The 21,564-nt window shown below is 45.5% G+C and overlaps 1 protein-coding gene across 1 annotated transcript in view; it reads left to right on the forward strand.

Annotated features, from left to right (window-relative positions):
* LOC126095357 (uncharacterized) overlaps positions 1–21,564 on the forward strand; it is a 191,615-nt gene that overhangs the window by 21,393 nt on the left and 148,658 nt on the right. The window contains exon 2 of the mRNA XM_049910164.1: positions 20,294–20,454. Within this exon, the coding sequence (XP_049766121.1) occupies positions 20,294–20,454 (161 nt within the window). The remainder of the gene's footprint in view (positions 1–20,293; positions 20,455–21,564) is intronic.

A 21,564-nucleotide genomic window follows, 5' to 3' on the forward strand; every position in this document is an offset into this window, starting at 1 on the left:
GATCGTTCTTGTTTATGTGTAAAAGTAACATGTTCCACTACTCAGTCTCCTCCCAGATAGTCAGAAACGCCACAGTAAATTTAGAAGAGGAATTTATGCCGTAAATGACAAAAGATTTAAGAAATTAACATGAAAGGAATCCAGCAGAGACCTTTCACTGTAAACATTCCACCATCATGCGACACTTGCATGCATTGGGGAGGTTTAAAAATTCGGGTGTATAGGTTACGTATGCTCTAAGCCAAACTCACAGAAATCAGCAGGTGGCCAAATGTGAAACTCTGCTTGCTTGTCATCAATTGGCTCGTCAACAGCGCCGACCCTTTCCGTTCTGTATCGTTACTGGCCCCCCCATGAACCATGGACCTTGCCGCTGGTGGGGAGGCTTGCGTGCCTCAGCGATACAGATGGCCGTAACGTAGGTGCAACCACAACGGAGGGGTATCTGTTAGGAGGCCAGACAAACATGTGGTTCCTGAAGAGGGGCAGCAGCCTTTTCAGTAGTTGCAGGGGCAACAGTCTGGATGATTGACTGATCTGGCCTTGTAACATTAACCAAAACGGCCTTGCTGTGCTGGTACTGCGAACGGCTGAAAGCAAGGGGAAACTACAGCCGTAATTTTTCCCGAGGACATGCAGCTCTACTGTATGGTTAAATGATGATGGCGTCCTCTTGGGTAAAATATTCCGGAGGTAAAATAGTCCCCCATTCGGATCTCCGGGCGGGGACTACTCAGGAGGACGTCGTTATCAGGAGAAAGAAAACGCGTTCTACGGATCGGAGCGTGGAATGTCAGATCCCTTAATCGGGCAGGTAGGTTAGAAAATTTAAAAAGGGAAATGGATAGGTTAAAGTTAGATATAGTGGGAATTAGTGAAGTTCGGTGGCAGGAGGAACAAGACTTTTGGCCAGGTGATTACAGGGTTATAAATACAAAATCAAATAGGGGTAATGCAGGAGTAGGTTTAATAATGAATAAAAAAATAGGAGTGCGGGTTAGCTACTACAAACAGCATAGTGAACGCATTATTGTGGCCAAGATAGACACAAAGCCCATGCCTACTACAGTAGTACAAGTTTATATGCCAACTACCTCTGCAGATGATGAAGAAATAGATGAAATGTATGACGAGATAAAAGAAATTATTCAGGTAGTGAAAGGAGACGAAAATTTAATAGTCATGGGTGACTGGAATTCGTCAGTAGGAAAAGGGAGAGAAGGAAACATAGTAGGTGAATATGGATTGGGGGGAAGGAATGAAAGAGGAAGCCGCCTTGTAGAATTTTGCACAGAGCATAACTTAATCATAGCCAACACTTGGTTCAAGAATCATATAAGAAGGTTGTATACCTGGAAGAATCCTGGAGATACTAGTAGGTATCAGATAGATTATATAATGGTAAGACAGAGATTTAGGAACCAGGTTTTAAATTGTAAGACATTTCCAGGGGCAGATGTGGATTCTGACCACAATCTATTGGTTATGAACTGCAGATTGAAACTGAAGAAACTGCAAAAAGGTGGCAATTTAAGGAGATGGGACCTGGATAAACTGAAAGAACCAGAGGTTGTAGAGAGTTTCAGGGAGAGCATAAGGGAACAATTGACAGGAATGGGGGAAAGAAATACAGTAGAAGAAGAATGGGTAGCTCTGGGGGATGAAGTAGTGAAGGCAGCAGAGGATCAAGTAGGTAAAAAGACGAGGGCTAGTAGAAATCCTTGGGTAACAGAAGAAATATTGAATTTAATTGATGAAAGGAGAAAATACAAAAATGCAGTAAATGAAGCAGGCAAAAAGGAATACAGACGTCTCAAAAATGATATCGACAGGAAGTGCAAACTGGCTAAGCAGGGATGGCTAGAGGACAAATGCAAGGATGTAGAGGCTTGTCTCACTAGGGGTAAGATAGATACTGCCTACAGGAAAATTAAAGAGACCTTTGGAGAGAAGAGAACCACTTGTATGAATATCAAGAGCTCAGATGCAACCCAGTTCTAAGCAAAGAAGGGAAGGCAGAAAGGTGGAAGGAGTATATAGAGGGGCTATATAAGGGCGATGTACTTGAGGACAATATTATGGAAATGGAAGAGGATGTAGATGAAGACGAAATGGGAGATACGATACTGCGTGAAGAGTTTGACAGAGCACTGAAAGACCTGAGTCGAAACAAGGCCCCGGGAGTAGACAACATTCCATTTGAACTACTGATGGCCTCGGGAGAGCCAGTCATGACAAAACTCTACCATCTGGTGAGCACGATGTATGAGACAGGCGAAATACCCTCAGACTTCAAGAAGAATATAATAATTCCAATCCCAAAGAAAGCAGGTGTTGACAGATGTGAAAATTACCGAACTATCAGTTTAATAAGTCACAGCTGCAAAATACTAACGCGAATTCTTTACAGACGAATGGAAAAACTGGTAGAAGCCGACCTCGGGGAAGATCAGTTTGGATTCCGTAGAAATGTTGGAACACGTGAGGCAATACTGACCTTACGACTTATCTTGGAAGAAAGATTAAGAAAAGGCAAACCTACGTTTCTAGCATTTGTAGACTTAGAGAAAGCTTTTGACAATGTTAACTGGAATACTCTCTTTCAAATTTTGAAGGTGGCAGGGGTAAAATACAGGGAGCGAAAGGCTATTTACAGTTTGTACAGAAACCAGATGGCAGTTATAAGAGTCGAGGGGCATGAAAGGGAAGCAGTGGTTGGGAAAGGAGTAAGACAGGGTTGTAGCCTCTCCCCGATGTTATTCAATCTGTATATTGAGCAAGCAGTAAAGGAAACAAAAGAAAAATTCGGAGTAGGTATTAAAATTCATGGAGAAGAAGTAAAAACTTTGAGGTTCGCCGATGACATTGTAATTCTGTCAGAGACAGCAAAGGACTTGGAAGAGCAGTTGAACGGAATGGACAGTGTCTTGAAAGGAGGATATAAGATGAACATCAACAAAAGCAAAACGAGGATAATGGAATGTAGTCAAATTAAGTCGGGTGATGCTGAGGAAATTAGATTAGGAAATGAGACACTTAAAGTAGTAAAGGAGTTTTGCTATTTAGGGAGTAAAATAACCGATGATGGTCGAAGTAGAGAGGATATAAAATGTAGACTGGCAATGGCAAGGAAAGCGTTTCTCAAGAAGAGGAATTTGTTAACATCGAGTATGGATTTAAGTGTCAGGAAGTCGTTTCTGAAAGTATTTGTATGGAGTGTAGCCATGTATGGAAGTGAAACATGGACGATAACTAGTTTGGACAAGAAGAGAATAGAAGCTTTCGAAATGTGGTGCTACAGAAGAATGCTGAAGATAAGGTGGGTAGATCACGTAACTAATGAGGAAGTATTGAATAGGATTGAGGAGAAGAGAAGTTTGTGGCACAACTTGACTAGAAGAAGGGATCGGTTGGTAGGACATGTTTTGAGGCATCAAGGGATCACAAATTTAGCATTGGAGGGCAGTGTGGAGGGTAAAAATCGTAGAGGGAGACCAAGAGATGAATACACTAAGCAGATTCAGAAGGATGTAGGTTGCAGTAGATACTGGGAGATGAAGAAGCTTGCACAGGATAGAGTAGCATGGAGAGCTGCATCAAACCAGTCTCAGGACTGAAGATCACAACAACAACAACATCGTTACTGGCTGCGGGAAATGGTGTCTCCGTGCTAACGTAAGGAAAAGAAAGGAATGGTTGAGCCCAAACAAAGCAGCAACTTCCAGTACAAAGACCTGAGCGTATCCACAGAAGGTAATGTTATGCATCTGGTGGAATAACGAGGGCGTGGTGCACTACGAATTACTTCCCCGAGGTGTAACCATCGCTGCTGACATTTACTGTCAACCACTGAGACATCTCGCGGACGCAGTGCAAGAGCAACGGTCAGGGAGACTGTGTGAAGTGACGCTACTGCACAATAACACCCGCCCACATTCTGCTAGACTGACAAAAAACACTATACGGGAGCTGGGTTGGGAAATAATCCGGCAGTCATCATATTCACCTGATCTTGTGCCCTCTGATTTGCACCTTTTGCGCTCGAACAGTCCTCAAGGGACTTCCTCTACTGATAAAAACTACGTGGAATCGAGTGGTTACCGGAGCTTTGACAGACTGTTGTAAATAGTGAAGGAGAATACATTATTCATGACCAAATTCTCCGATATGTGTGTCTGTGGTATTTATTATGGAAAAACACTACGAACATATGCACCAGCTCAACACGATCAGTTTTCTTGAGATTAGAGACGCAGAGCTCTTCAAAAAATGGTTGATAATGGCTCTGAGCACTATGGAACTTAACTTCAGGGGTCATCAGTCCCCTAGAACTTAGAACTACTTAAACCTAACTAAACTAAGGACATCACACACATCCATGCCAGAGGCAGCATTCGAACCTGCGACAGTAGCAGTCGCACAGTTCCAGACTGTAGCGCCTAGAACCACTCGGCCACTTCGGCCGGCTAGAGCTCTTCCCAGGTGAAAATAAATATTCAGCATGTTGGCTGCATTTCACATGCAACAATGAATGACCCGATGTGCACCAAATGGAAACTTATAGCACCCTATTTTGCACTGCAAACTATTCAAATATTGTGAGCTGTGTCATTTAATTTCGGAAAATCATAGTAACTATGACCATTAACGGAAAGACGGGTATTTCTCCATGAAGCCATAAGGGTATAAGGCGTGAAGAAGTATTTTTTTTTTCACTGAATAGTTTGTTTGACATTGTTTGGAAAGGCCTGCAGAGCAGCCGGCGCGCGCACCCTGCGACTGCCGCCGTGCAGTGGGTTGGCCCCCGGCCGTGCCGCAGCGGGCGCAGACCGCTTCGTTCATCCCAGCCAGGCGACCGCCGCCTGTGCGCAGCTTTATGCGCCGCCACTGTGTGTGGCTCTAGCCCATTACGTCGATACCAGAGTACCACAGATTCTTTAGAGAACCGAAATCCCATGCATAAAACAGAGCCAAACGTCCAATTACTTTACAAATGAGTTACTGTGTTAAATATTTGACGTTAAGCATATAAGCGAGGAAAAGCCAAAAAAGCTTTGAAATTATGCTTAATGTTTGTTGGAAGTCGCTAACTACTCTCATAATGGAATATTGGATGAATATAGTCTGGGTAATTTGCATTCCTTTATGTAAAAACCAGTTTTTCACGTATATGAACGTATACGATGTCAAATCTCCCGAATTATCTGCCATGCAATGATATAATTTTGCAAGAACATTCAGTGGTATATGTGGATATTGTTCGCAAACTGCGTTGTGACAGAGTCGGTAATAAAGAAATGACAGATAAAAACGTCAACTTTCTTTCTTTTGCTTGTGCCTTTTTCCCGCAATGGCGCAGGGTCGGCATGGTTAATCGCATGTGGCAAGGCTAATGGAAGGGGTGGCCGGATGCCCTTCCACCCCGTACCCCCCCCCCCCCCCCCCGGGACGGAATTAGTGTACCCCAGGTGCCTGTGTCTAGTGTAATCCATGGAATAGTGCGAACGTGTTCAGATGTCTGCGAGCCGTGTAACTGAGGCGGGACGTTGGGACCAGCCCGGTGTTCACCTAGTGGGATGTGGAAAACCGCCTAAAAACCACATCAGGCTGGCCGCCACACCGGCCTCCGTGGTTAAGACGCCGGGCCGATTCGAACTGCGGCCTACCCGAGTCCAGGAAGCAGCGCATGAGCGCTCTCGGCTAACCTGGCTGGTAGATAAAAACGTCAACTATGGTGCTGAAATTTCACTGCATGAACAACGCAAGTGAAATCAGTGATACAAACTATTTTTCCTTTCATTATTTTAGGGGGAGTGCCAGCGAGGAAAAGTCGGGAAAAGCTTTGAAATTGAACGTAATTTTTGTTGGAAGTTGCTAAGTGGTCTCATTCTCAAATACTGGATGAATAAACCGTGCATACTTGTGCGCCATCAATTAAACTGCATTGACACAAAAACACAGTTTCTACCGTAATATTTGCCTTATTGTGTTAAACTTTTAAGGAAAGAGTGTACCTTTCGATGAGCAAATTATGACGGCATTTTAAATTTTAGAATTTGCTGAATAGTTACTCGAAATATTGAAAATCGAATTTTTGTTGTCCCTGGAAGCCGCTAGATAGGCAACCTGTAACTGGTATGGGGTTCAGGGATAGAGATTTAGTAACATACCAGGTGGTTATGCAGCTACTCATGGCGGTCCAGTAAGTGCTATAACTATCGTATGACAGCGAAATTTGTTAATGTGGAATCAGAATCAGTTTATTCTGGAAAAAAATTAGTTGTAATTTTGGCGAGCAGATGCAAATCTGTTGCTGTAAAAGACATGTAGGACTGTTTCCATATGTAATGTATTAGGAAAAGGTCAAACATGTGAGAGAGGCATAATATTGATTCTATTATTAGCTGCCACGTACAAAATTCATTCAGTGTGAGCTCTGGGGTCGTCTATGAGATGCTGTACAGCGCCAGGTTTGCACCTGGCGGCCAAAAGTGGAACTAACTTTTTTCCAGCGGAAATCGATTCCAAATTAAGGTATTAGCATACCTACCAAGTTTCGTTGCCATACGATAATTGCAGCCCATACTGATGCTCTATGAGAGCTGCACTTTAATTACAGCCACCTGGTAGATTATACCTGTGAGGCAGAGATCTACAGTTCTTCTTGGGGAGTGGGGGATAAGGGTGGGGTTTCACATTTAGCTTTTGTCTCCCCCCCCCCCCCCAAAAAAAAAATTCTGTCATTCCCATTTTTAATAAACAGGGTCAGGCAAAGAGTCCTCCAGTTTTTCCAGTTTTTGGAGAGACTGTTGTGTGCGTTGTGGTGGGGTTACCAATGTGCAGGGGATGTCGATCGATAGCAGTATAATGAAATGAAACGATTGTATGGCATTGTTGTCCAGGAGGTCCCATTCGGGTTCGGCCGCCAAACGCAAGTCAGGTTCCAGTCGGCGCCACATTGAGCGACTTGAGGCCGATGATGAGGACAACACAACGTCCAGTCCATGAGTGCGCAAAATTTCCAACTCCACCAGGAATCGAACCCGGGCCCAGTGCATAGGAGACAAGCACGTTACCACCCACCTAAGCAGGTGGACGGTCGATAGCCGTGAATGTGCCATTTTCATAAGGCGTATTGCCTTGGTTAAGTAAGCGTCGGGTGTTTGTTTGTGTAGTATATTCATAATAATGGTTCTGTCATCACTACTCAGCGAGCATTTCGCATTTAGTTCGAACTTGGTCGGCATGGTTTGTTCCTGATAAAAAATAAATTAAAAAATAAAGAAAAACATATTCGAGTTTGAGTATACAACTTCAAAGCGTCAGGTTCTGCAGCGAAAAGAAAATCTGCTGGCCTACCTCGGATGAGAACGAGGCCAGAAACTATGGCATATGTGAGGGTGTCAGTCCAGCATTCAGCACCTAAACACGCAGCTGCGCTCGGATTGTCTGATAGGACAATTTGCGCAAGGATCCTCATATGCACCCCTACAAAATGACAGTAACCGAAGAATGAAATGTCGTGTGACGAGGGCCTCCCGTCGGGTAGACCGTTCGCCTGGTGCAAGTCTTTCGAGTTGACGCCACTTCGGCGACCTGCGTGTCGATGGGGATGAAATGATGATGATTAGGACAACACAACACCCAGTCCCTGAGCGGAGAAAATCTCCGACTCAGCAGGGAATCGAACCCGGGGCCCTAGTATTGACAGTCTGTCACGCTGACCACTGAGCTACCAGGGCCGGACAACCGAAGCATGAAGTCAGAGCATTTTGAAACTCGCTCAGCTGTGTGTGAGGAAAGTCTTCACAATACAGTCCCAAGCGCTGTTTCCATTTCTTGCGGGGAGGCCCACTCCGCCTTGTCAGATACTGTAAATAAACAAAATTTCCGCTTCTGGGCAGCGGAGAACCTTCAGGAATTCACCGCAGACTACTCCTCAACCACCGTGTGACAGTTTGGTGTGCCGTTGCTGAATTAGGTGAATAGGGTCCTAATTTTTTCGAAGAAGACGGCGTAACGGTAATAGTTAATTCAAAATGCTAGTGATAGATACGACAGTAAAACCAGTTTGTTTGGAGACCATGAAGGGGAAGAAATCTGGTGCCAACAATACGGAGCCACAGCTCAAGCCTCTCGATGTTGTCTAGAAATTTTGAGAGACTTGTTTCCTGATCGTCTTCGTTCTTCGCGAGGAGACCTCGGCTGGCCCACAAAGTGGACCGATTTATCGTCTTGTGGTTTTTTTTTATCTTTGAGGACAGTTAATGGCTCGTAAGCAGGCAGTCACCCAGGAACAGGCTGCCATTCCACTGGAAACATCACGAAGAACAGTGGACAAATTCTGGAAAATGGCTCGGTCAGTCTGGCATCTATGGAGAACGCCGTTTACTAGACATAATTTTTAAAACCAACTAATTCAAAATGGCATAGTATTCGTAGTCCACAAGTAAAAGTATTTGCTCTGTACCTTGTTCGTAATTACCCTTCGAAATAAGGGAGGCCTTTTTGCCAGACTCTGTATTATAAAACCTAATGTTTTGAAAATAATAACGACAAAATAATAAAACATTTAACATAAAAATAATTTGTTTGCATTAGAGTTTAGCATATCATTTTACCATAATTTTAAAGAAACTGCAAATCAGAATAACGGATCATTTTAGAAGAAAAATGGGGAAACTGGTGTGTACGCAATTGATTTAAGAACAGTAATAACAACAAACTTCCACAACTCTGACAGCGTTGTAATTTGTACGACATAAAACAGAAGAGTGCGATCGCCACGGTTGTGCGTACTATGGATGCGAGACCGTCTGGAATGCTGTTTTTGGTCGTTTTCGATTCCTTTCAGAAAATTCAGTCTTTCAAGTGGTTCAAATGGCTCTGAGCACTACGTGACTTAACATCTGAGGTAATCAGTCGCCTAGAACTTAGAACTACTTAAATCTAAATAACCTAAGGAAGTCACACACATTCTTGCCTGAGGCAGGATTCGAACATGCGACTGTAGCGGTCGCGCGGTTTCAGACTGAAGCGCCTAGCACCGCTCGGCCACATCTGCCGGGAAATTCAGTCTTTCTGTTAGTCTTTTTTTTTGAGTGGACGATCTTTCCATTTCTGTCTCGCTTTGTCCAAATTCCTGTGCTTTGCTGGTCGTACCTGTGGACTCACGAACTGTGTCGGATTTGTTGTTGACAGCGGATAGAATGCACTCGGCCTGTAGTATCCTGTCCAGTCGTCTAATATAGGGCGCCTCGGAAGCTGTTTTCTCGGATCCCTAGACAACAATTCAAGCACATCATATTAATGGAGTTTGTTCAGTAAGTTAAATTGATAATACTTAACTTTGCATAATTACAAAGGGGTGTTACAAGCAAATGGCGATATGCGATTAATCGATGTCCTTCGGTATATCCAATTTCAATGTAAACAAAATAATACAGTTCGTAAGTCACTGCTGCAGCGTTTGTATGACGGCTCTTCTTCCACTTCCGCGGCTAGGCGGAGCGGCGCTTATGTTCTCTTGGCCTAGATGCCGCTCTTGTCGTGGTAGCGTCGTAGTCAGCGTACTATTGGCTGACGTCGTCTCACAGCCCTCTCTGCTCTTCCGTTCTTTATCGTCGTGCCGACGACTGTCGTTCCGCCGCAACACAGCCTGTGAGAGGGGCGCCATTTGCTGCCTGGAGCGTGGTGCGCGGCTGCTCAGGCCACGAGTTCATTCATGTGGGCCGGCCCTCAGGCTGTGTGTGTGTGTGTGTGTGTGTGTGAGCGCGCTAAACACAGCTTGTGATTTCGAGAACTGCTTACCGGTTTCGAGACTGTCATCTTTTTCTGGCTACAGCGATGTTGGAGATTTCATGTTTTATCGGATTCCTGATACTGACAGTACACTCGTGAAATGGTCGTACGGGAAAATCCCACTTCATCGCTACATCGGAGATGCTGTCTCCCTTCGCTCGTGCGCCGACAGCACTACGTTCAAACTCACTTCAATCTTAATAACCTGCCATTGTAGTAGCAGTAACCGATATAAAAACTGCACCAGGCACTTGTTGCCTTATCTAGGCGTTGCCGAACGCAGCGCTGTATTCGGCATGTTTACATATCTCTGTATTAGGATATGCATGCCTAAAACAGTTTCTTTGGCGCTTCAGTGTATATACAATGGGAGTGTCAAGAAGGACTTTACTTTGATATATTCGTTTAACGTACAGACACGATTTTGGTGCAATTTTTATAGCAAAAGACACCAAGAATTTTATCTTATACCTAAAAAGGCTCACTGTGACTTCCAATAGTTATGCGGCACACACTCCATCTGAAGCCGATTTCTTGCCAAACTCGCTACGTCATGTCTGGCGTGACTTCTTCAACTGGTAGACAGATTCTGGCTTTCTACTCTGGTAAGGAAACCGGCAAGGTAGGAACAAATGCGGTATCCTTGATGAATCCCCAAAACAAAAAGGCAAGAGTTGTCAGGTCCAGTGAACATGGGGACCATGGAATTGGTTCACCTCGGGTCATCCATTTACCTGGAAAGCAGACTGGTGTGTCAGCACAGCATGGAATTCAACTTTTACACAACGACACAAGCTCAGCACTATAGGCCGCGAGTTGGCACGACTGGACCAAGTGACACATCAGACAATCGCCATCGACAGTCGCACTGAACATTTATAACAAATAAAACAATCAAAACATTTTTAAAATTACCATTTAGGTGAGAGCAAGTTACTTCAGAAATAAATTACCATATCCACATACTGTCACTTAAGGAATTCTTGTACTTTCATTAATAGATTTTTTTTTTATAGAGGTGGAGCCCCTCCACGCCCACACCGGCATGATGGCCAACACAAAATGTCTACTGCCATCTCTGCATAAGGGTTAGTATTCACTAAAGTGAGGTGTCGCAGGATGTGGGTACTGCGATGTTTGCGTACGTCTGGTTAGGATTAACCATTAATACGCGCTCATCTGGAGATAGATTGGCCGAAATCTGACGAAGGGTAGTGGTTTGAAGGGCAGAGGAAAAAAAGTGCCAAGGCAAGAGCCAAGGGAAAAAAACCTCTGCGAAAGTTAGGTCGGGCGGCAAGAGCAGTAGCGGTTGTCTTGCTGCCTGCGATAGGTTGTGCAAAGATAGGCTTTGTTAGTAGTGGGTATCATGCATGTCGATACCTTGACGTTGTGCGTTTGTGCTGCTCGGCGGCTGGCGCTGGGTGTTGGTACAGAGTCCTCGTTCAGCGTCCTGCAACCTGCAACAGTTAGGTTTGTTATCGGTCTTGTGTCCGATAGGTCATATACCGGAGGCACAGTGTGAGGGAATGTTCGGAGATTGTTCGTGCGTCTGTGGGCGAGCTCGTCGGTGTCCCTGCTGTGGCCTGTTGGTCGGCTCTAATAGCAGCTGGTAGTTGCCAGTCAGTGTTGCTGATATGCAGGGGCTTGCCGACGTTTGTCGCTGTTTGCGTATGTTAGTTTACCATAGGTGGTTATGCCCTAGCTAGCAGTGTCTTTGGTCGCTTGTGTTTCCACCTGTGGTTGTGATCGTAGTTTCCCAGAGTGAGGATGAAAGGATTGTTCGAGTGTCTCGAGTTCCTGTATAGTCGTGTGGCGTGTTTCTTGAATACTTCCTTGAGGGCATGAAGGCGGTATTCATGGTGAAGATCCACGGTGCGTGTGTAGCGTGGAGCATTGCTAATGATTCGTAGCACTTTGTTCTGTATGATCTGCAGGCGGCGCAGTCGTGTGGGAGCTGCATATCCCCAGACGGGAGCTGCGTACGTCATCAGAGGTCTAATCAGTGTCATGTATAAGGACCTCGACACCCTCCTATTCAGTGTGCTTTCCCTGTTGAGCATTGGGTAGAGCTGTTTGAGCCTCGCGTGCGCTCGGTTGGCAACGTATTCGATGTGGTCCCCCCATGTAAGTTTCCGGTCCAGCCAGACACCAAGGTATCTGACTTTCTCTCGGAAACGTATTGGGCGTGTATGTAGTGTTATCGGTTTACAGTGTTGGTGTTTGCGCAGTAGTTTCGGTCTGCGTGTGAACAGAACTGCTTCGCACTTGTCGACGTTTACTTTAATACGCCATCGCTCCAGCCAAGGCTCAGCTGTTCTGAGTACTGTCTGTATTCGTGAGTTGATGTTCGACGGTTTCCAGTCTTGCGCGAGGATGGCTGTGTCATCCGCGTAGACGGCTAACGTCGTGTTTCGTGTCGCTGGGAAGTCATTAATGTACAGGTTAAACAAGATGGGCCCTAGGATGCTTCCTTGGGGTACTCAAGCTTGGATACCGTGTTGTGTTGATTGTTTATCCTGCACGTTAGTGTTGAAACATCTGTTCGTGAGATATGAGTGTATGAGTCGTACGAGTCCGTCCGGGAAACCAGCTTCGCTTAGTTTGCGTATGAGTCCGTTGTGCCAGAGACGATCGAAAGCCTTTTAGATGTCTAGGAACACGGCCCCTGTGGCTTTGTTCATGTTGTAGCCGTGTGTTACATGTTCGACTACGCGGGGGAGTTGTTGAGTTGTCGAGTGGTGATTCCTAAAGCCGAATTGCTCCGGTCTTAGGGTGTCGTTGGCGATGCAATGCCTAGTGATACGTTTTAGTATTACCTTCTCAACAATCTTGCTGAGCGAACACAGCAGACTGATGGGTCGGTAATTTTGTGGGAGGGAGTGGTCTTTCCCTGACTTCCTGATGCATTGATAGAATCAGTTTCGAACTATTTAAACACACAATAACAACTGGCCTCTCAGTAACTTGTAAGAATTTGTGAAACTACTCATTTAGAATCAGGCACATGTCTCTTGGACACACTATCACTTTAGATAGAAACGTAACAGTAATGTTATTGCAATTTGCAGCAAAATATCCAGGGAAAATTTTATCTATGTGTATCTACAGCAATTGGCCAGCTTAACTTCGTTGTGTGATATAAATACAATAACCAGGCGGCACTTAGATAAGGACCAGCCAAACTGGTCAAAATTGAAACTGACAGTAGCAATCTACAAACAGAATGTATCAGCACTACAGCCCTAGTAAATGCTGATCATCGAGGACAGTAGGAGTAGCAATGGCCGACCAAAAATATGAAGTCAACAGCACTGAACCCAGTAGTTGATTCCAGCCACAATTTACAGCACAAGCAAGGCCCTTACCCTGTTGCTTGTTCGACGAAGCCAGCCGCCACAGATCAGGAGACATGCAGGAAGCGAAATACACCAACGGCTTCCCAGTAACGTGACTGCTTCCACGACGGCGATATTTGCTACGACGCCATCACCCGGATAAACAGCCCATTTAAGATGCGCTCCTCCTGCTGCCTCGACAACGGCGCCTGTACTGTCCGCCCGACTTCCCAAACGACGTTACTGCTAGGCGTCCCAAAGCAAAAATCCTCCCTACTTGCTGGAGGTTACCCCTCGATCCCCGATCAGCCCGCCACCGCGCCACCGCGCGGTCTGCGCACATCACTGGAAAGATGACCCATCCCAGCAGTGGGAATATCGCCGATCGAGCCTCACTGCTTACAGACATCTAGGAAACTACGGAGGGGTGGTGTGGTGATGTGCCATTTTGCATGAATTGTAGGCTCCGTTATTGGTCATCAACTACAATCTGGGGGATTAAAAAGTTTTCCAGCATATCCTGTGTACACTATTCCGGAGCGTTTACTCTTGACAAGAGAATGGTCTGTAAACTGAGTCACGTGCAGCTCGCGTTGATGCCATTCATAGCTTGGCATCTTGTAATAGCGATAGTGGCGTCTCGTTTTCTTAGTGTGTTCACAGGCGCCACTACGTTTGCTCTCCTCGTCTGTCCGTGAGTGGCAGCAGCCGCGCTTATCGATAGCGTGTAGTGTGGTACCGTCTTTGGAGCGGCCTCTAGTATTTCTGGGTCGTCGTGTGTCGAGCTAGTTGGGACGGAGCAGCAGTGAGGTAGGGACAGCCAGTATTCGCCCGACCGCTGGCGACATACAAGCACTGTCCGACAGAACGATGTGGTCGCGAGAGTGCACGACCACGTCAAGGACCGGATTCAGCGAGGTTTTGTTGAATGGACCATGATATTCGAGTAGTGCAACTTTCACTTGTGTGTGTGTGTGTGTGTGTGTGTGTGTGTTCGCATGTCGAAGTGACCTCATGGCAGTAAGTTGTCAGTCGACGATTTATACTGGGATCTTTTCCGTGCCTGACTTGAGTGGGGACGACCGTTGGTTGGTCGTTCGGTCGGTCGTCGCAGCGGACGACGTGCATTTGGTCTTCCGACCGCTTCCGGCTTCTCTGTGTTTGTGCCGACTTATAATTCGTCCGTGTTGTTTCACAGTGACTGGTTTTAGTATTGTGCGTTGTTGGTGGAATTGTTTTTCCGGATCCGTGTGTATCTTGTGGTTTTGAATGAGCAGTTATTTTAATGCTGTCTGCGTACTGGATTTGGTGGAGGGGTTGCGAACGGAGATGTGTTCGGTTGGGGCGCAGCAGCGAGCAGGCGCGTGCAGTACGACGGCGAGCTGCGGCCGCTGCGTATCGAGGAGGGGTAGCTGCGAGAGCGGCGACTTCGTTCCACACCGACCCCTGGACGTTTAAGTTGGGTGAAGAGTCAACTGCTAATGCAACCTCGACTGTTCTCAGATCTCGCTTTGGTCGGCGGTTTGTTGCTCCCAGGGCCGCTGAGCCTGGCGGCAACGAATGAAATCTTTCAGGGCGGTAAAATATTGCAGCCGTCTTTCTGTATTTATTCTTTATCATTGAATTTAGTATTATTCTTATTAGTGAAGTGTAACCAGCGGCGCGACTGCTACGGTCGTAGGTTCGAATCCTGCCTCGGGCATGGATGTGTGTGATGTCCTTAGGTTGGTTAGGTTTAAGTAGTTCTAAGTTCTAGGGGACTGATGACCATAGATGTTAAGTCCCATAGTGCTCAGAGCCATTTGAACCATTTTTGTAACCAGCGGAGCCGGCCGGTGTGGCCGTGCGGTTCTAAGCGCGTCAGTTCGAGTATAATGACTTTTCTGGAGACTAGAAATCTACTCTGTAGGAATCAGCATGGGTTTCGAAAAAGACGGTCGTGTGAAACCCAGCTCGCGCTATTCGTCCACGAGACTCAGAGGGCCATAGACACGGGTTCACAGGTAGATGCCGTGTTTCTTGACTTCCGCAAGGCGTTCGATACAGTTCCCCACAGTCGTTTAATGAACAAAGTAAGAGCATATGGACTATCAGACCAATTGTGTGATTGGATTGAGGAGTTCCTAGATAACAGGACACAGCATGTCATTCTCAATGGAGAGAAGTCCTCCGCAGTAAGAGTGATTTCAGGTGTGCCGCAGGGGAGTGTCATAGGACCGTTGCTATTCACAATATACATAAATGACCTGGTGGATGACATCGGAAGTTCACTGAGGCTTTTTGCAGATGATGCTGTGGTGTATCGAAAGATTGTAACAATGGAAAATTGTACTGAAATGCAGGATGATCTGCAGCGAATTGACGCATGGTGCAGGGAATGGCAATTGAATCTCAATGTAGACAAGTGTAATGTGCTGCGAATACACAGAAAGATAGATCCTTTATCATTTAGCTACAAAATAGCAGGTCAGCAACTGGAAGCAGTTAATACCATAAATTATCTGGGAGTACGCATTAGGAGTGATTTAAAATGGAATGATCATATAATGTTGATCGTCGGTAAAGCAGATGCCAGACTGAGATTCATTGGAAGAATCCTAAGGAAATGCAATCCGAAAACAAAGGAAGTAGGTTACAGTACGCTTGTTCGCCCACTGCTTGAATACTGCTCAGCAGTGTGGGATCCGTACCAGATAGGGTTGATAGAAGAGATAGAGAAGATCCAACGGAGAGCAGCGCGCTTCGTTACAGGATCATTTAGTAATCGCGAAAGCGTTACGGAGATGATAGATAAACTCCAGTGGAAGACTCTCCAGGAGAGACGCTCAGTAGCTCGCTACGGGCTTTTTCCAAAGTTTCGAGAACATACCTTCACCGAGGAGTCAAGCAGTATATTGCTCCCTCCTACGTATATCTCGCGAAGAGACCATGAGGATAAAATCATAGAGATTAGAGCCCACACAGAGGCATACCGACAATCCTTCTTTCCACGAAGAATACGAGACTGGAATAGAAGGGAGAACCGATAGAGGTACTCAAGGTACCCTCCGCCACACACCGTCAGGTGGCTTGCGGAGTATGGATGTAGATGTCGATGTACATGTAGAGTTTGGAACCGCGTGACCGCTACGGTCGCAGGTTCGAATCCTGCCTCGGGCATGGATGTGTGTGATGTCCTTAGGTTAGTTAGGTTTAACTAGTTCTAAGTTCTAGGGGACTGATGGACATAGATGTTAAGTCCCATAGTGCTCAGAGCCATTTGAACCATTTTTGTAACCAGCGGTATTTTCCGCCTTGTGGCCTCTAATGCCCCAGTTACCTGCCCTGGAGATTAGCTTCCTTTTCCGGCAGTGTACCTTTCCTCGTCGTGTTGATGCTGTCCCACACGGCGTGTAGTTCGACAGCCTCTTGTGTTGTACTGTGCATTTTTTTTTTTTTTTTTGGGAGGTCTGCGTTGGTTCTAGTATTTTCCTTCGGCCTTGTGTGTTTTCTGAGGACGTAGTTCTGTCTGTCTCTTCACCCTTGCCTAAAAATATTCCATCGTTGTACTGGTGATCGGACGTTAGGCGAATTGGTTAGTCGGTCGGTCGGCGCTTAAGTTGACCCTAGTTTGAGTTGCCCTCCTGTTACGTGATTACAAGTCTTGGCTGCCTGTCTCACCTTACATTATGTTTGGCCGACCCTTGGAACGCTTGCTGAGAACCGCTTGCCCTGATTCCTTAGATTATGATGTTTGTTTTAAGGATATTTGTGATTTTCTAATTACTGTTGGTGTGGCCTTCAGCCGAGTAATAATTTTTTTTATAATAAGGCCTTCAGCTGTGTTACAGTTTGTTTTAAAACAAAGTATTTATCTTAATACGTGCTATTTGGAATTGTTCTTCTGACTTCTAATTCAGGCCTTCAGCCGTTTATGATTTGAAATTGTGTGTGGCCGAGCAATAATTTCACTTCTTTGGTGACAAGGCCTTCAGCCGTATTACAGTAAGTTTTTTTTAAGCAAACTTGTTTTAAAAGCAAGGGATTTATTTTAAAGGTGCTATTGGAATTGTTTTCCTAGCTTCTAATTCAGGAGTTCAGCCGTTTGTTATTTGAAATTGTTTGTGCCCTTCAGCCGAGTAATAATTTCACTTCTTTTATGATAAGGCCTTCAGCCGTGTTACAGTTGTTTAAAACGAAGTGTTTATCTTAATATGTGCTACATGCAATTGTTCTTCTGACTTCTAATTCAGGCCTTCAGCTGTTTGTTGTTTGAGGTTATTGTTGATGGCCTTCGGCCCTAAAATTGTGGAATTTTGTGATAAGGCCTTCAGTGGACATACAGTCAATAGTGTTTATTTATGTGGTTGTTTTAAAATTATAATATCTTTAAATAAAGTTTACATATTTGTTGTGTAACCGAGAGTAACTGATTACGGCCCCATCCTGAGAAACCAGTTCTCATAAACTTTGGTCCTGCTCGACGCACAATAGATATTCAGTTTTGGATTATCACGTTCATGTTCCACATATTTTTGTGGAGCCTCACCGTCCCAAATTGTACAATTGTACTTTTTTAACTTTACCACTTAAGTGGAAAGTCAGCTCATCACAAAAGATTATCTTTCCAATGAAATCATCTTCATCCAATCGGTGTAACATTGCTTTACGAAAGTCCTTGCAAACAATCCTGTCAGTGTCTTTTTAGTTCTTGTAGCACTGTAAAGCTGTATGGTTCGAGATGCAATCGTTTTATAACAGTTACTAAACAGTCATATGTGTGACGTCCATCTCTTGAGAAGCATACCAGGTGGATTCTTTCTCACTTGATCTACGACACTGAGAGACGCATAGGGAATGACCTGAGTATTTGTTATGTCTTGCTGAACATCCGGTTTCAACAAAATACTTACGCGACTCGTTAATAGTATGCCTGCTGGAAGGATCTTCACTACGTTCTGTACGAAAATTACGTTGCACAGTTGCCACACACTCCGACTCCTCACGCGAAAACGCACAGCGAGCGCGCACCGGGCCGGTAAAGGCTTTCTTGCAATTGCCGCTAGCGCTTGCGGTGGAGCGATTCTGTACTAGCGTCACTGTGCAATATGAGCGAAAACTTGATCTATTGGCCTTCGAGACGACATCACGACTAAGACTGTATGAATACAAGTTTAAAAATTCACATAAAGTCAGTTTTGAGATATACACGAGGGGGCGTTCAATAAGTAATGCAACACATTTTTTTCCTGAAAGTACGTTCAAGTGGTTCAAATGGCTCTGAGCACTATGGGACTCAACTGCTGTGGTCATAAGTCCCCTAGAACTTAGAACTACTTAAACCTAACTAACCTAAGGACATCACACACATCCATGCCCGAGGCAGGATTCGAACCTGCAACCGTAGCGGTCGTGCGGTTCCAGACTGTAGCGCCTTTAACCGCTCGGCCACTCCGGCCGGCTCCTGAAAGTACGTATTATTCATCATGATCTCCGTTCAATGATACGGCCTTACGCCACCTCAGTGGGAGGGGCCTGTATATCCACGGGGTAACACTGTACTGGTCGATGCCGGAGCCAGCGTCTTGCTGCATCAATAACGTCTGCATCACTGAGTGCATCCTCCATGGGGCCAGACAGATGGATGCTGTTTACGGTCTTCTGTTAGATGGTGAGGAACCCAACGGGCACACACGCCTTTGAGTACCGAACTGGTGGGCGAGTGAGTCAGCACAACCAGCAGACGTCCATTTCCGCAGTGAGGTGTTTCATTGTGATCCGTCCATCACCTCGAATGAGAGTGTCCACACGTTCCAACATTGCAGGAGTCTCAGCTGTGTGCAGCCGGCCGACACGTAGGAGACAGAACAAACACCTCACTCAACCACTCAACCTGCTTTCTTTCACAGCCAAGTTTCAGTAGACATTCTGCAAGCCCCTACGAATATTTGTGATGCTCTGGTTTTCTGCCAAAACGAACTCGATGACAGCTCCCTACTTGGAACTGTCCTCCTTTACAAGCCCCATTTTGATGGCTACGTTGTACGTAGGCTGTTTATGTGTTTGTATGTTGGCAGCGCTATGTAGCGCTCTGCATTAATAACTCTGACAGCTCCGTGCGCACACTGTAAGAGACTCTGTGGCTGTTCGGATTAGCAGTTGGAAGTTAACAGTCAGCGGTGATGGCAGTTGGAAGTTAATCGCCAGCATTGATGGAACAGCCAGTACTGATGGAGGTTGGATGTGAGTAGTCAGCAGTGATGGAGGTTAGTGGTTAATAATTAGCAGTGTTGGAGGTTTGCAGTATCAGCGCGAGCGGACGATTTGGACGTGACCGACTTGGAGATTGAATATTATTCATGATTATATAAATTTTGGAACTGGATGTCACGGACGATTATATGTTTTTTTTAACTGGATATTACATTATTGAGGTAAAAATACATTGTTTGCTTGGCAACAAAGTCTTTCCTTTGCTAACCATATGCCTATCAGTAGTTAGAGCCTACAATAGTTAGAATCTTTTATTGAGCTGGCTGTGTTGGTGCTTGCTGTATCGCTGTAGTTCGTGTCATGAAGATATTTTGTGAGGTAAGTGTCTTATGAAACGTATAGGTTATTGTTGGGATTTCTTCTTATTCAGGGCCATTCTTTTGAGTTAATTTGAAAGCAGTCAGATCGCGTTACCGTTGAATATTGTGAGTATTTAATGAACAGGAAAAGTTTGAGTTCTGTTTGTCAGGGCAAATTCTGTAGGTCATATATGAAATGGCAAAGAGACAGTAAGCTAGTTTCACTCAGCAATATAAATAGAAAATTTATATAAAGACGTTTCAACGTGTAGGGCCGCCACGTACTGCAACACCATGAAACCACAGGAGCTGAAGTGCGAAAATTCAACGATGATCCATAACAAATTCCGCCTTTTTTTCAACCGAAATTGGCCTAGATAAAAGTGTTGCCTTACTTATTTGACGCCAATTTTATATATAAAAACTATAATACTGGGTTGAGGAGATAGGTTTGGATCTTTGCTGGTCACAAAGTGACTTGTGTGTTCGTAATGGCATACCACTCAAATGATGCAGAGAACTAACAGCTGGTTGCTTCCGTAGCTCTTACGCTACCACAGAGATACGGTGAAGTTGCGGCGCTGACGACTTTTTCGTTTCTCGCAGGCCGGAGTACCGCAGGGCGCCGGCGGTCCAGCGCGCGCCCTCCGAGGAGCCCTCCTCCAGGGACCTCACCGTGGGGCTGGCCGTCGGCGTCGACGACACCGACGTCGACGACGGCGCCGGCGCCGCCTCCCCGGGCCCCGCTCCAGGCTGGCCGACCGGACGTGAGTCCCCGACACACGCTCAGCTCAGACACGGAATGACCTCCTCCGTGCCCCTCCGGAAACGTCGATCACGCGAAACCCAACTTGCGCTTCTGTCTCATGACATTCTGAAAGTCATGGACCAATGTAGTAACGTAGATGCAGTATTTCCCGTTTCCGGAAAAGCACTTGACTCGCTACCACGCCAACGTTTACTGCCAAAAGTTGGATAATATGGGGTATCAAGCAAAATTTATTATTGGATTCGTGACTTTTCGGTAGGGAGGACACGTCAGACCATCTTGGATGGACAGAAGTAACTTCAGGACCATTGTTGTTCACATTGTGTATTAATCATCTGGCAGGCTCAATAATACAGAATTTGCGCAGATGACGCAGGTATTTGTAATGAAGTACTACTTGAGAAAAGCTGCACAAATATCCAGTTAGGTCTTGATAATAGTTCAATGTGTGTGCAAATATCGGCAACTTGCTCTAAATGTCGATAAATGTAAAATGATGCCACTTTTGTTTGTGTGGCCTGAAAAATATTGACATCACACTGGATAACACAGAGAAAAGGAAATTGACACAGATCAGTCCGACTGCACCGGTCCTCCGAAGCCAACCAAAAATCCACAAACCGAAACTTCCTGTAAGGCCAATACTGGATTTTAGAAAATCCCCCACTTACAAGCTGACAGGATACATGTTAAAAGTACTGTCTGAAAGTTTCAAAGTATAAGAAGACAGAACCATTAAAAACACTACACAGCTAATACGACAAATAAAGGACAGAAAAATCCCAGACACAGCAACACTCCTCTCATTTGATATAGAAAACATGTATTCCAACATACCAGTACCAGAAACAATATGTCCGCCGCTCGTGGTCTCGCGGTAGCGTTCTCGCTTCCCGAGCACGGGGTCCCGGGTTCGATTCCCGGCGGGGTCAGGGATTTTCACCTGCCTCGAGATGACTGGGTGTTTGTGTTGTCCCCATCATTTCATCATCATCCAGGAAAGTGGCGAAACTGGACTGAGCAAAGATTGGGTAATTGTACGGGCGCTGATAACCACGCAGTTGAGCACCCCACAAACCAAACATCATCACAACATCACACCAGAAAC

Source organism: Schistocerca cancellata, chromosome 8 (genome assembly GCF_023864275.1).
Source record: "Schistocerca cancellata isolate TAMUIC-IGC-003103 chromosome 8, iqSchCanc2.1, whole genome shotgun sequence".
Classification (NCBI taxonomy): domain Eukaryota; kingdom Metazoa; phylum Arthropoda; class Insecta; order Orthoptera; family Acrididae; genus Schistocerca; species Schistocerca cancellata.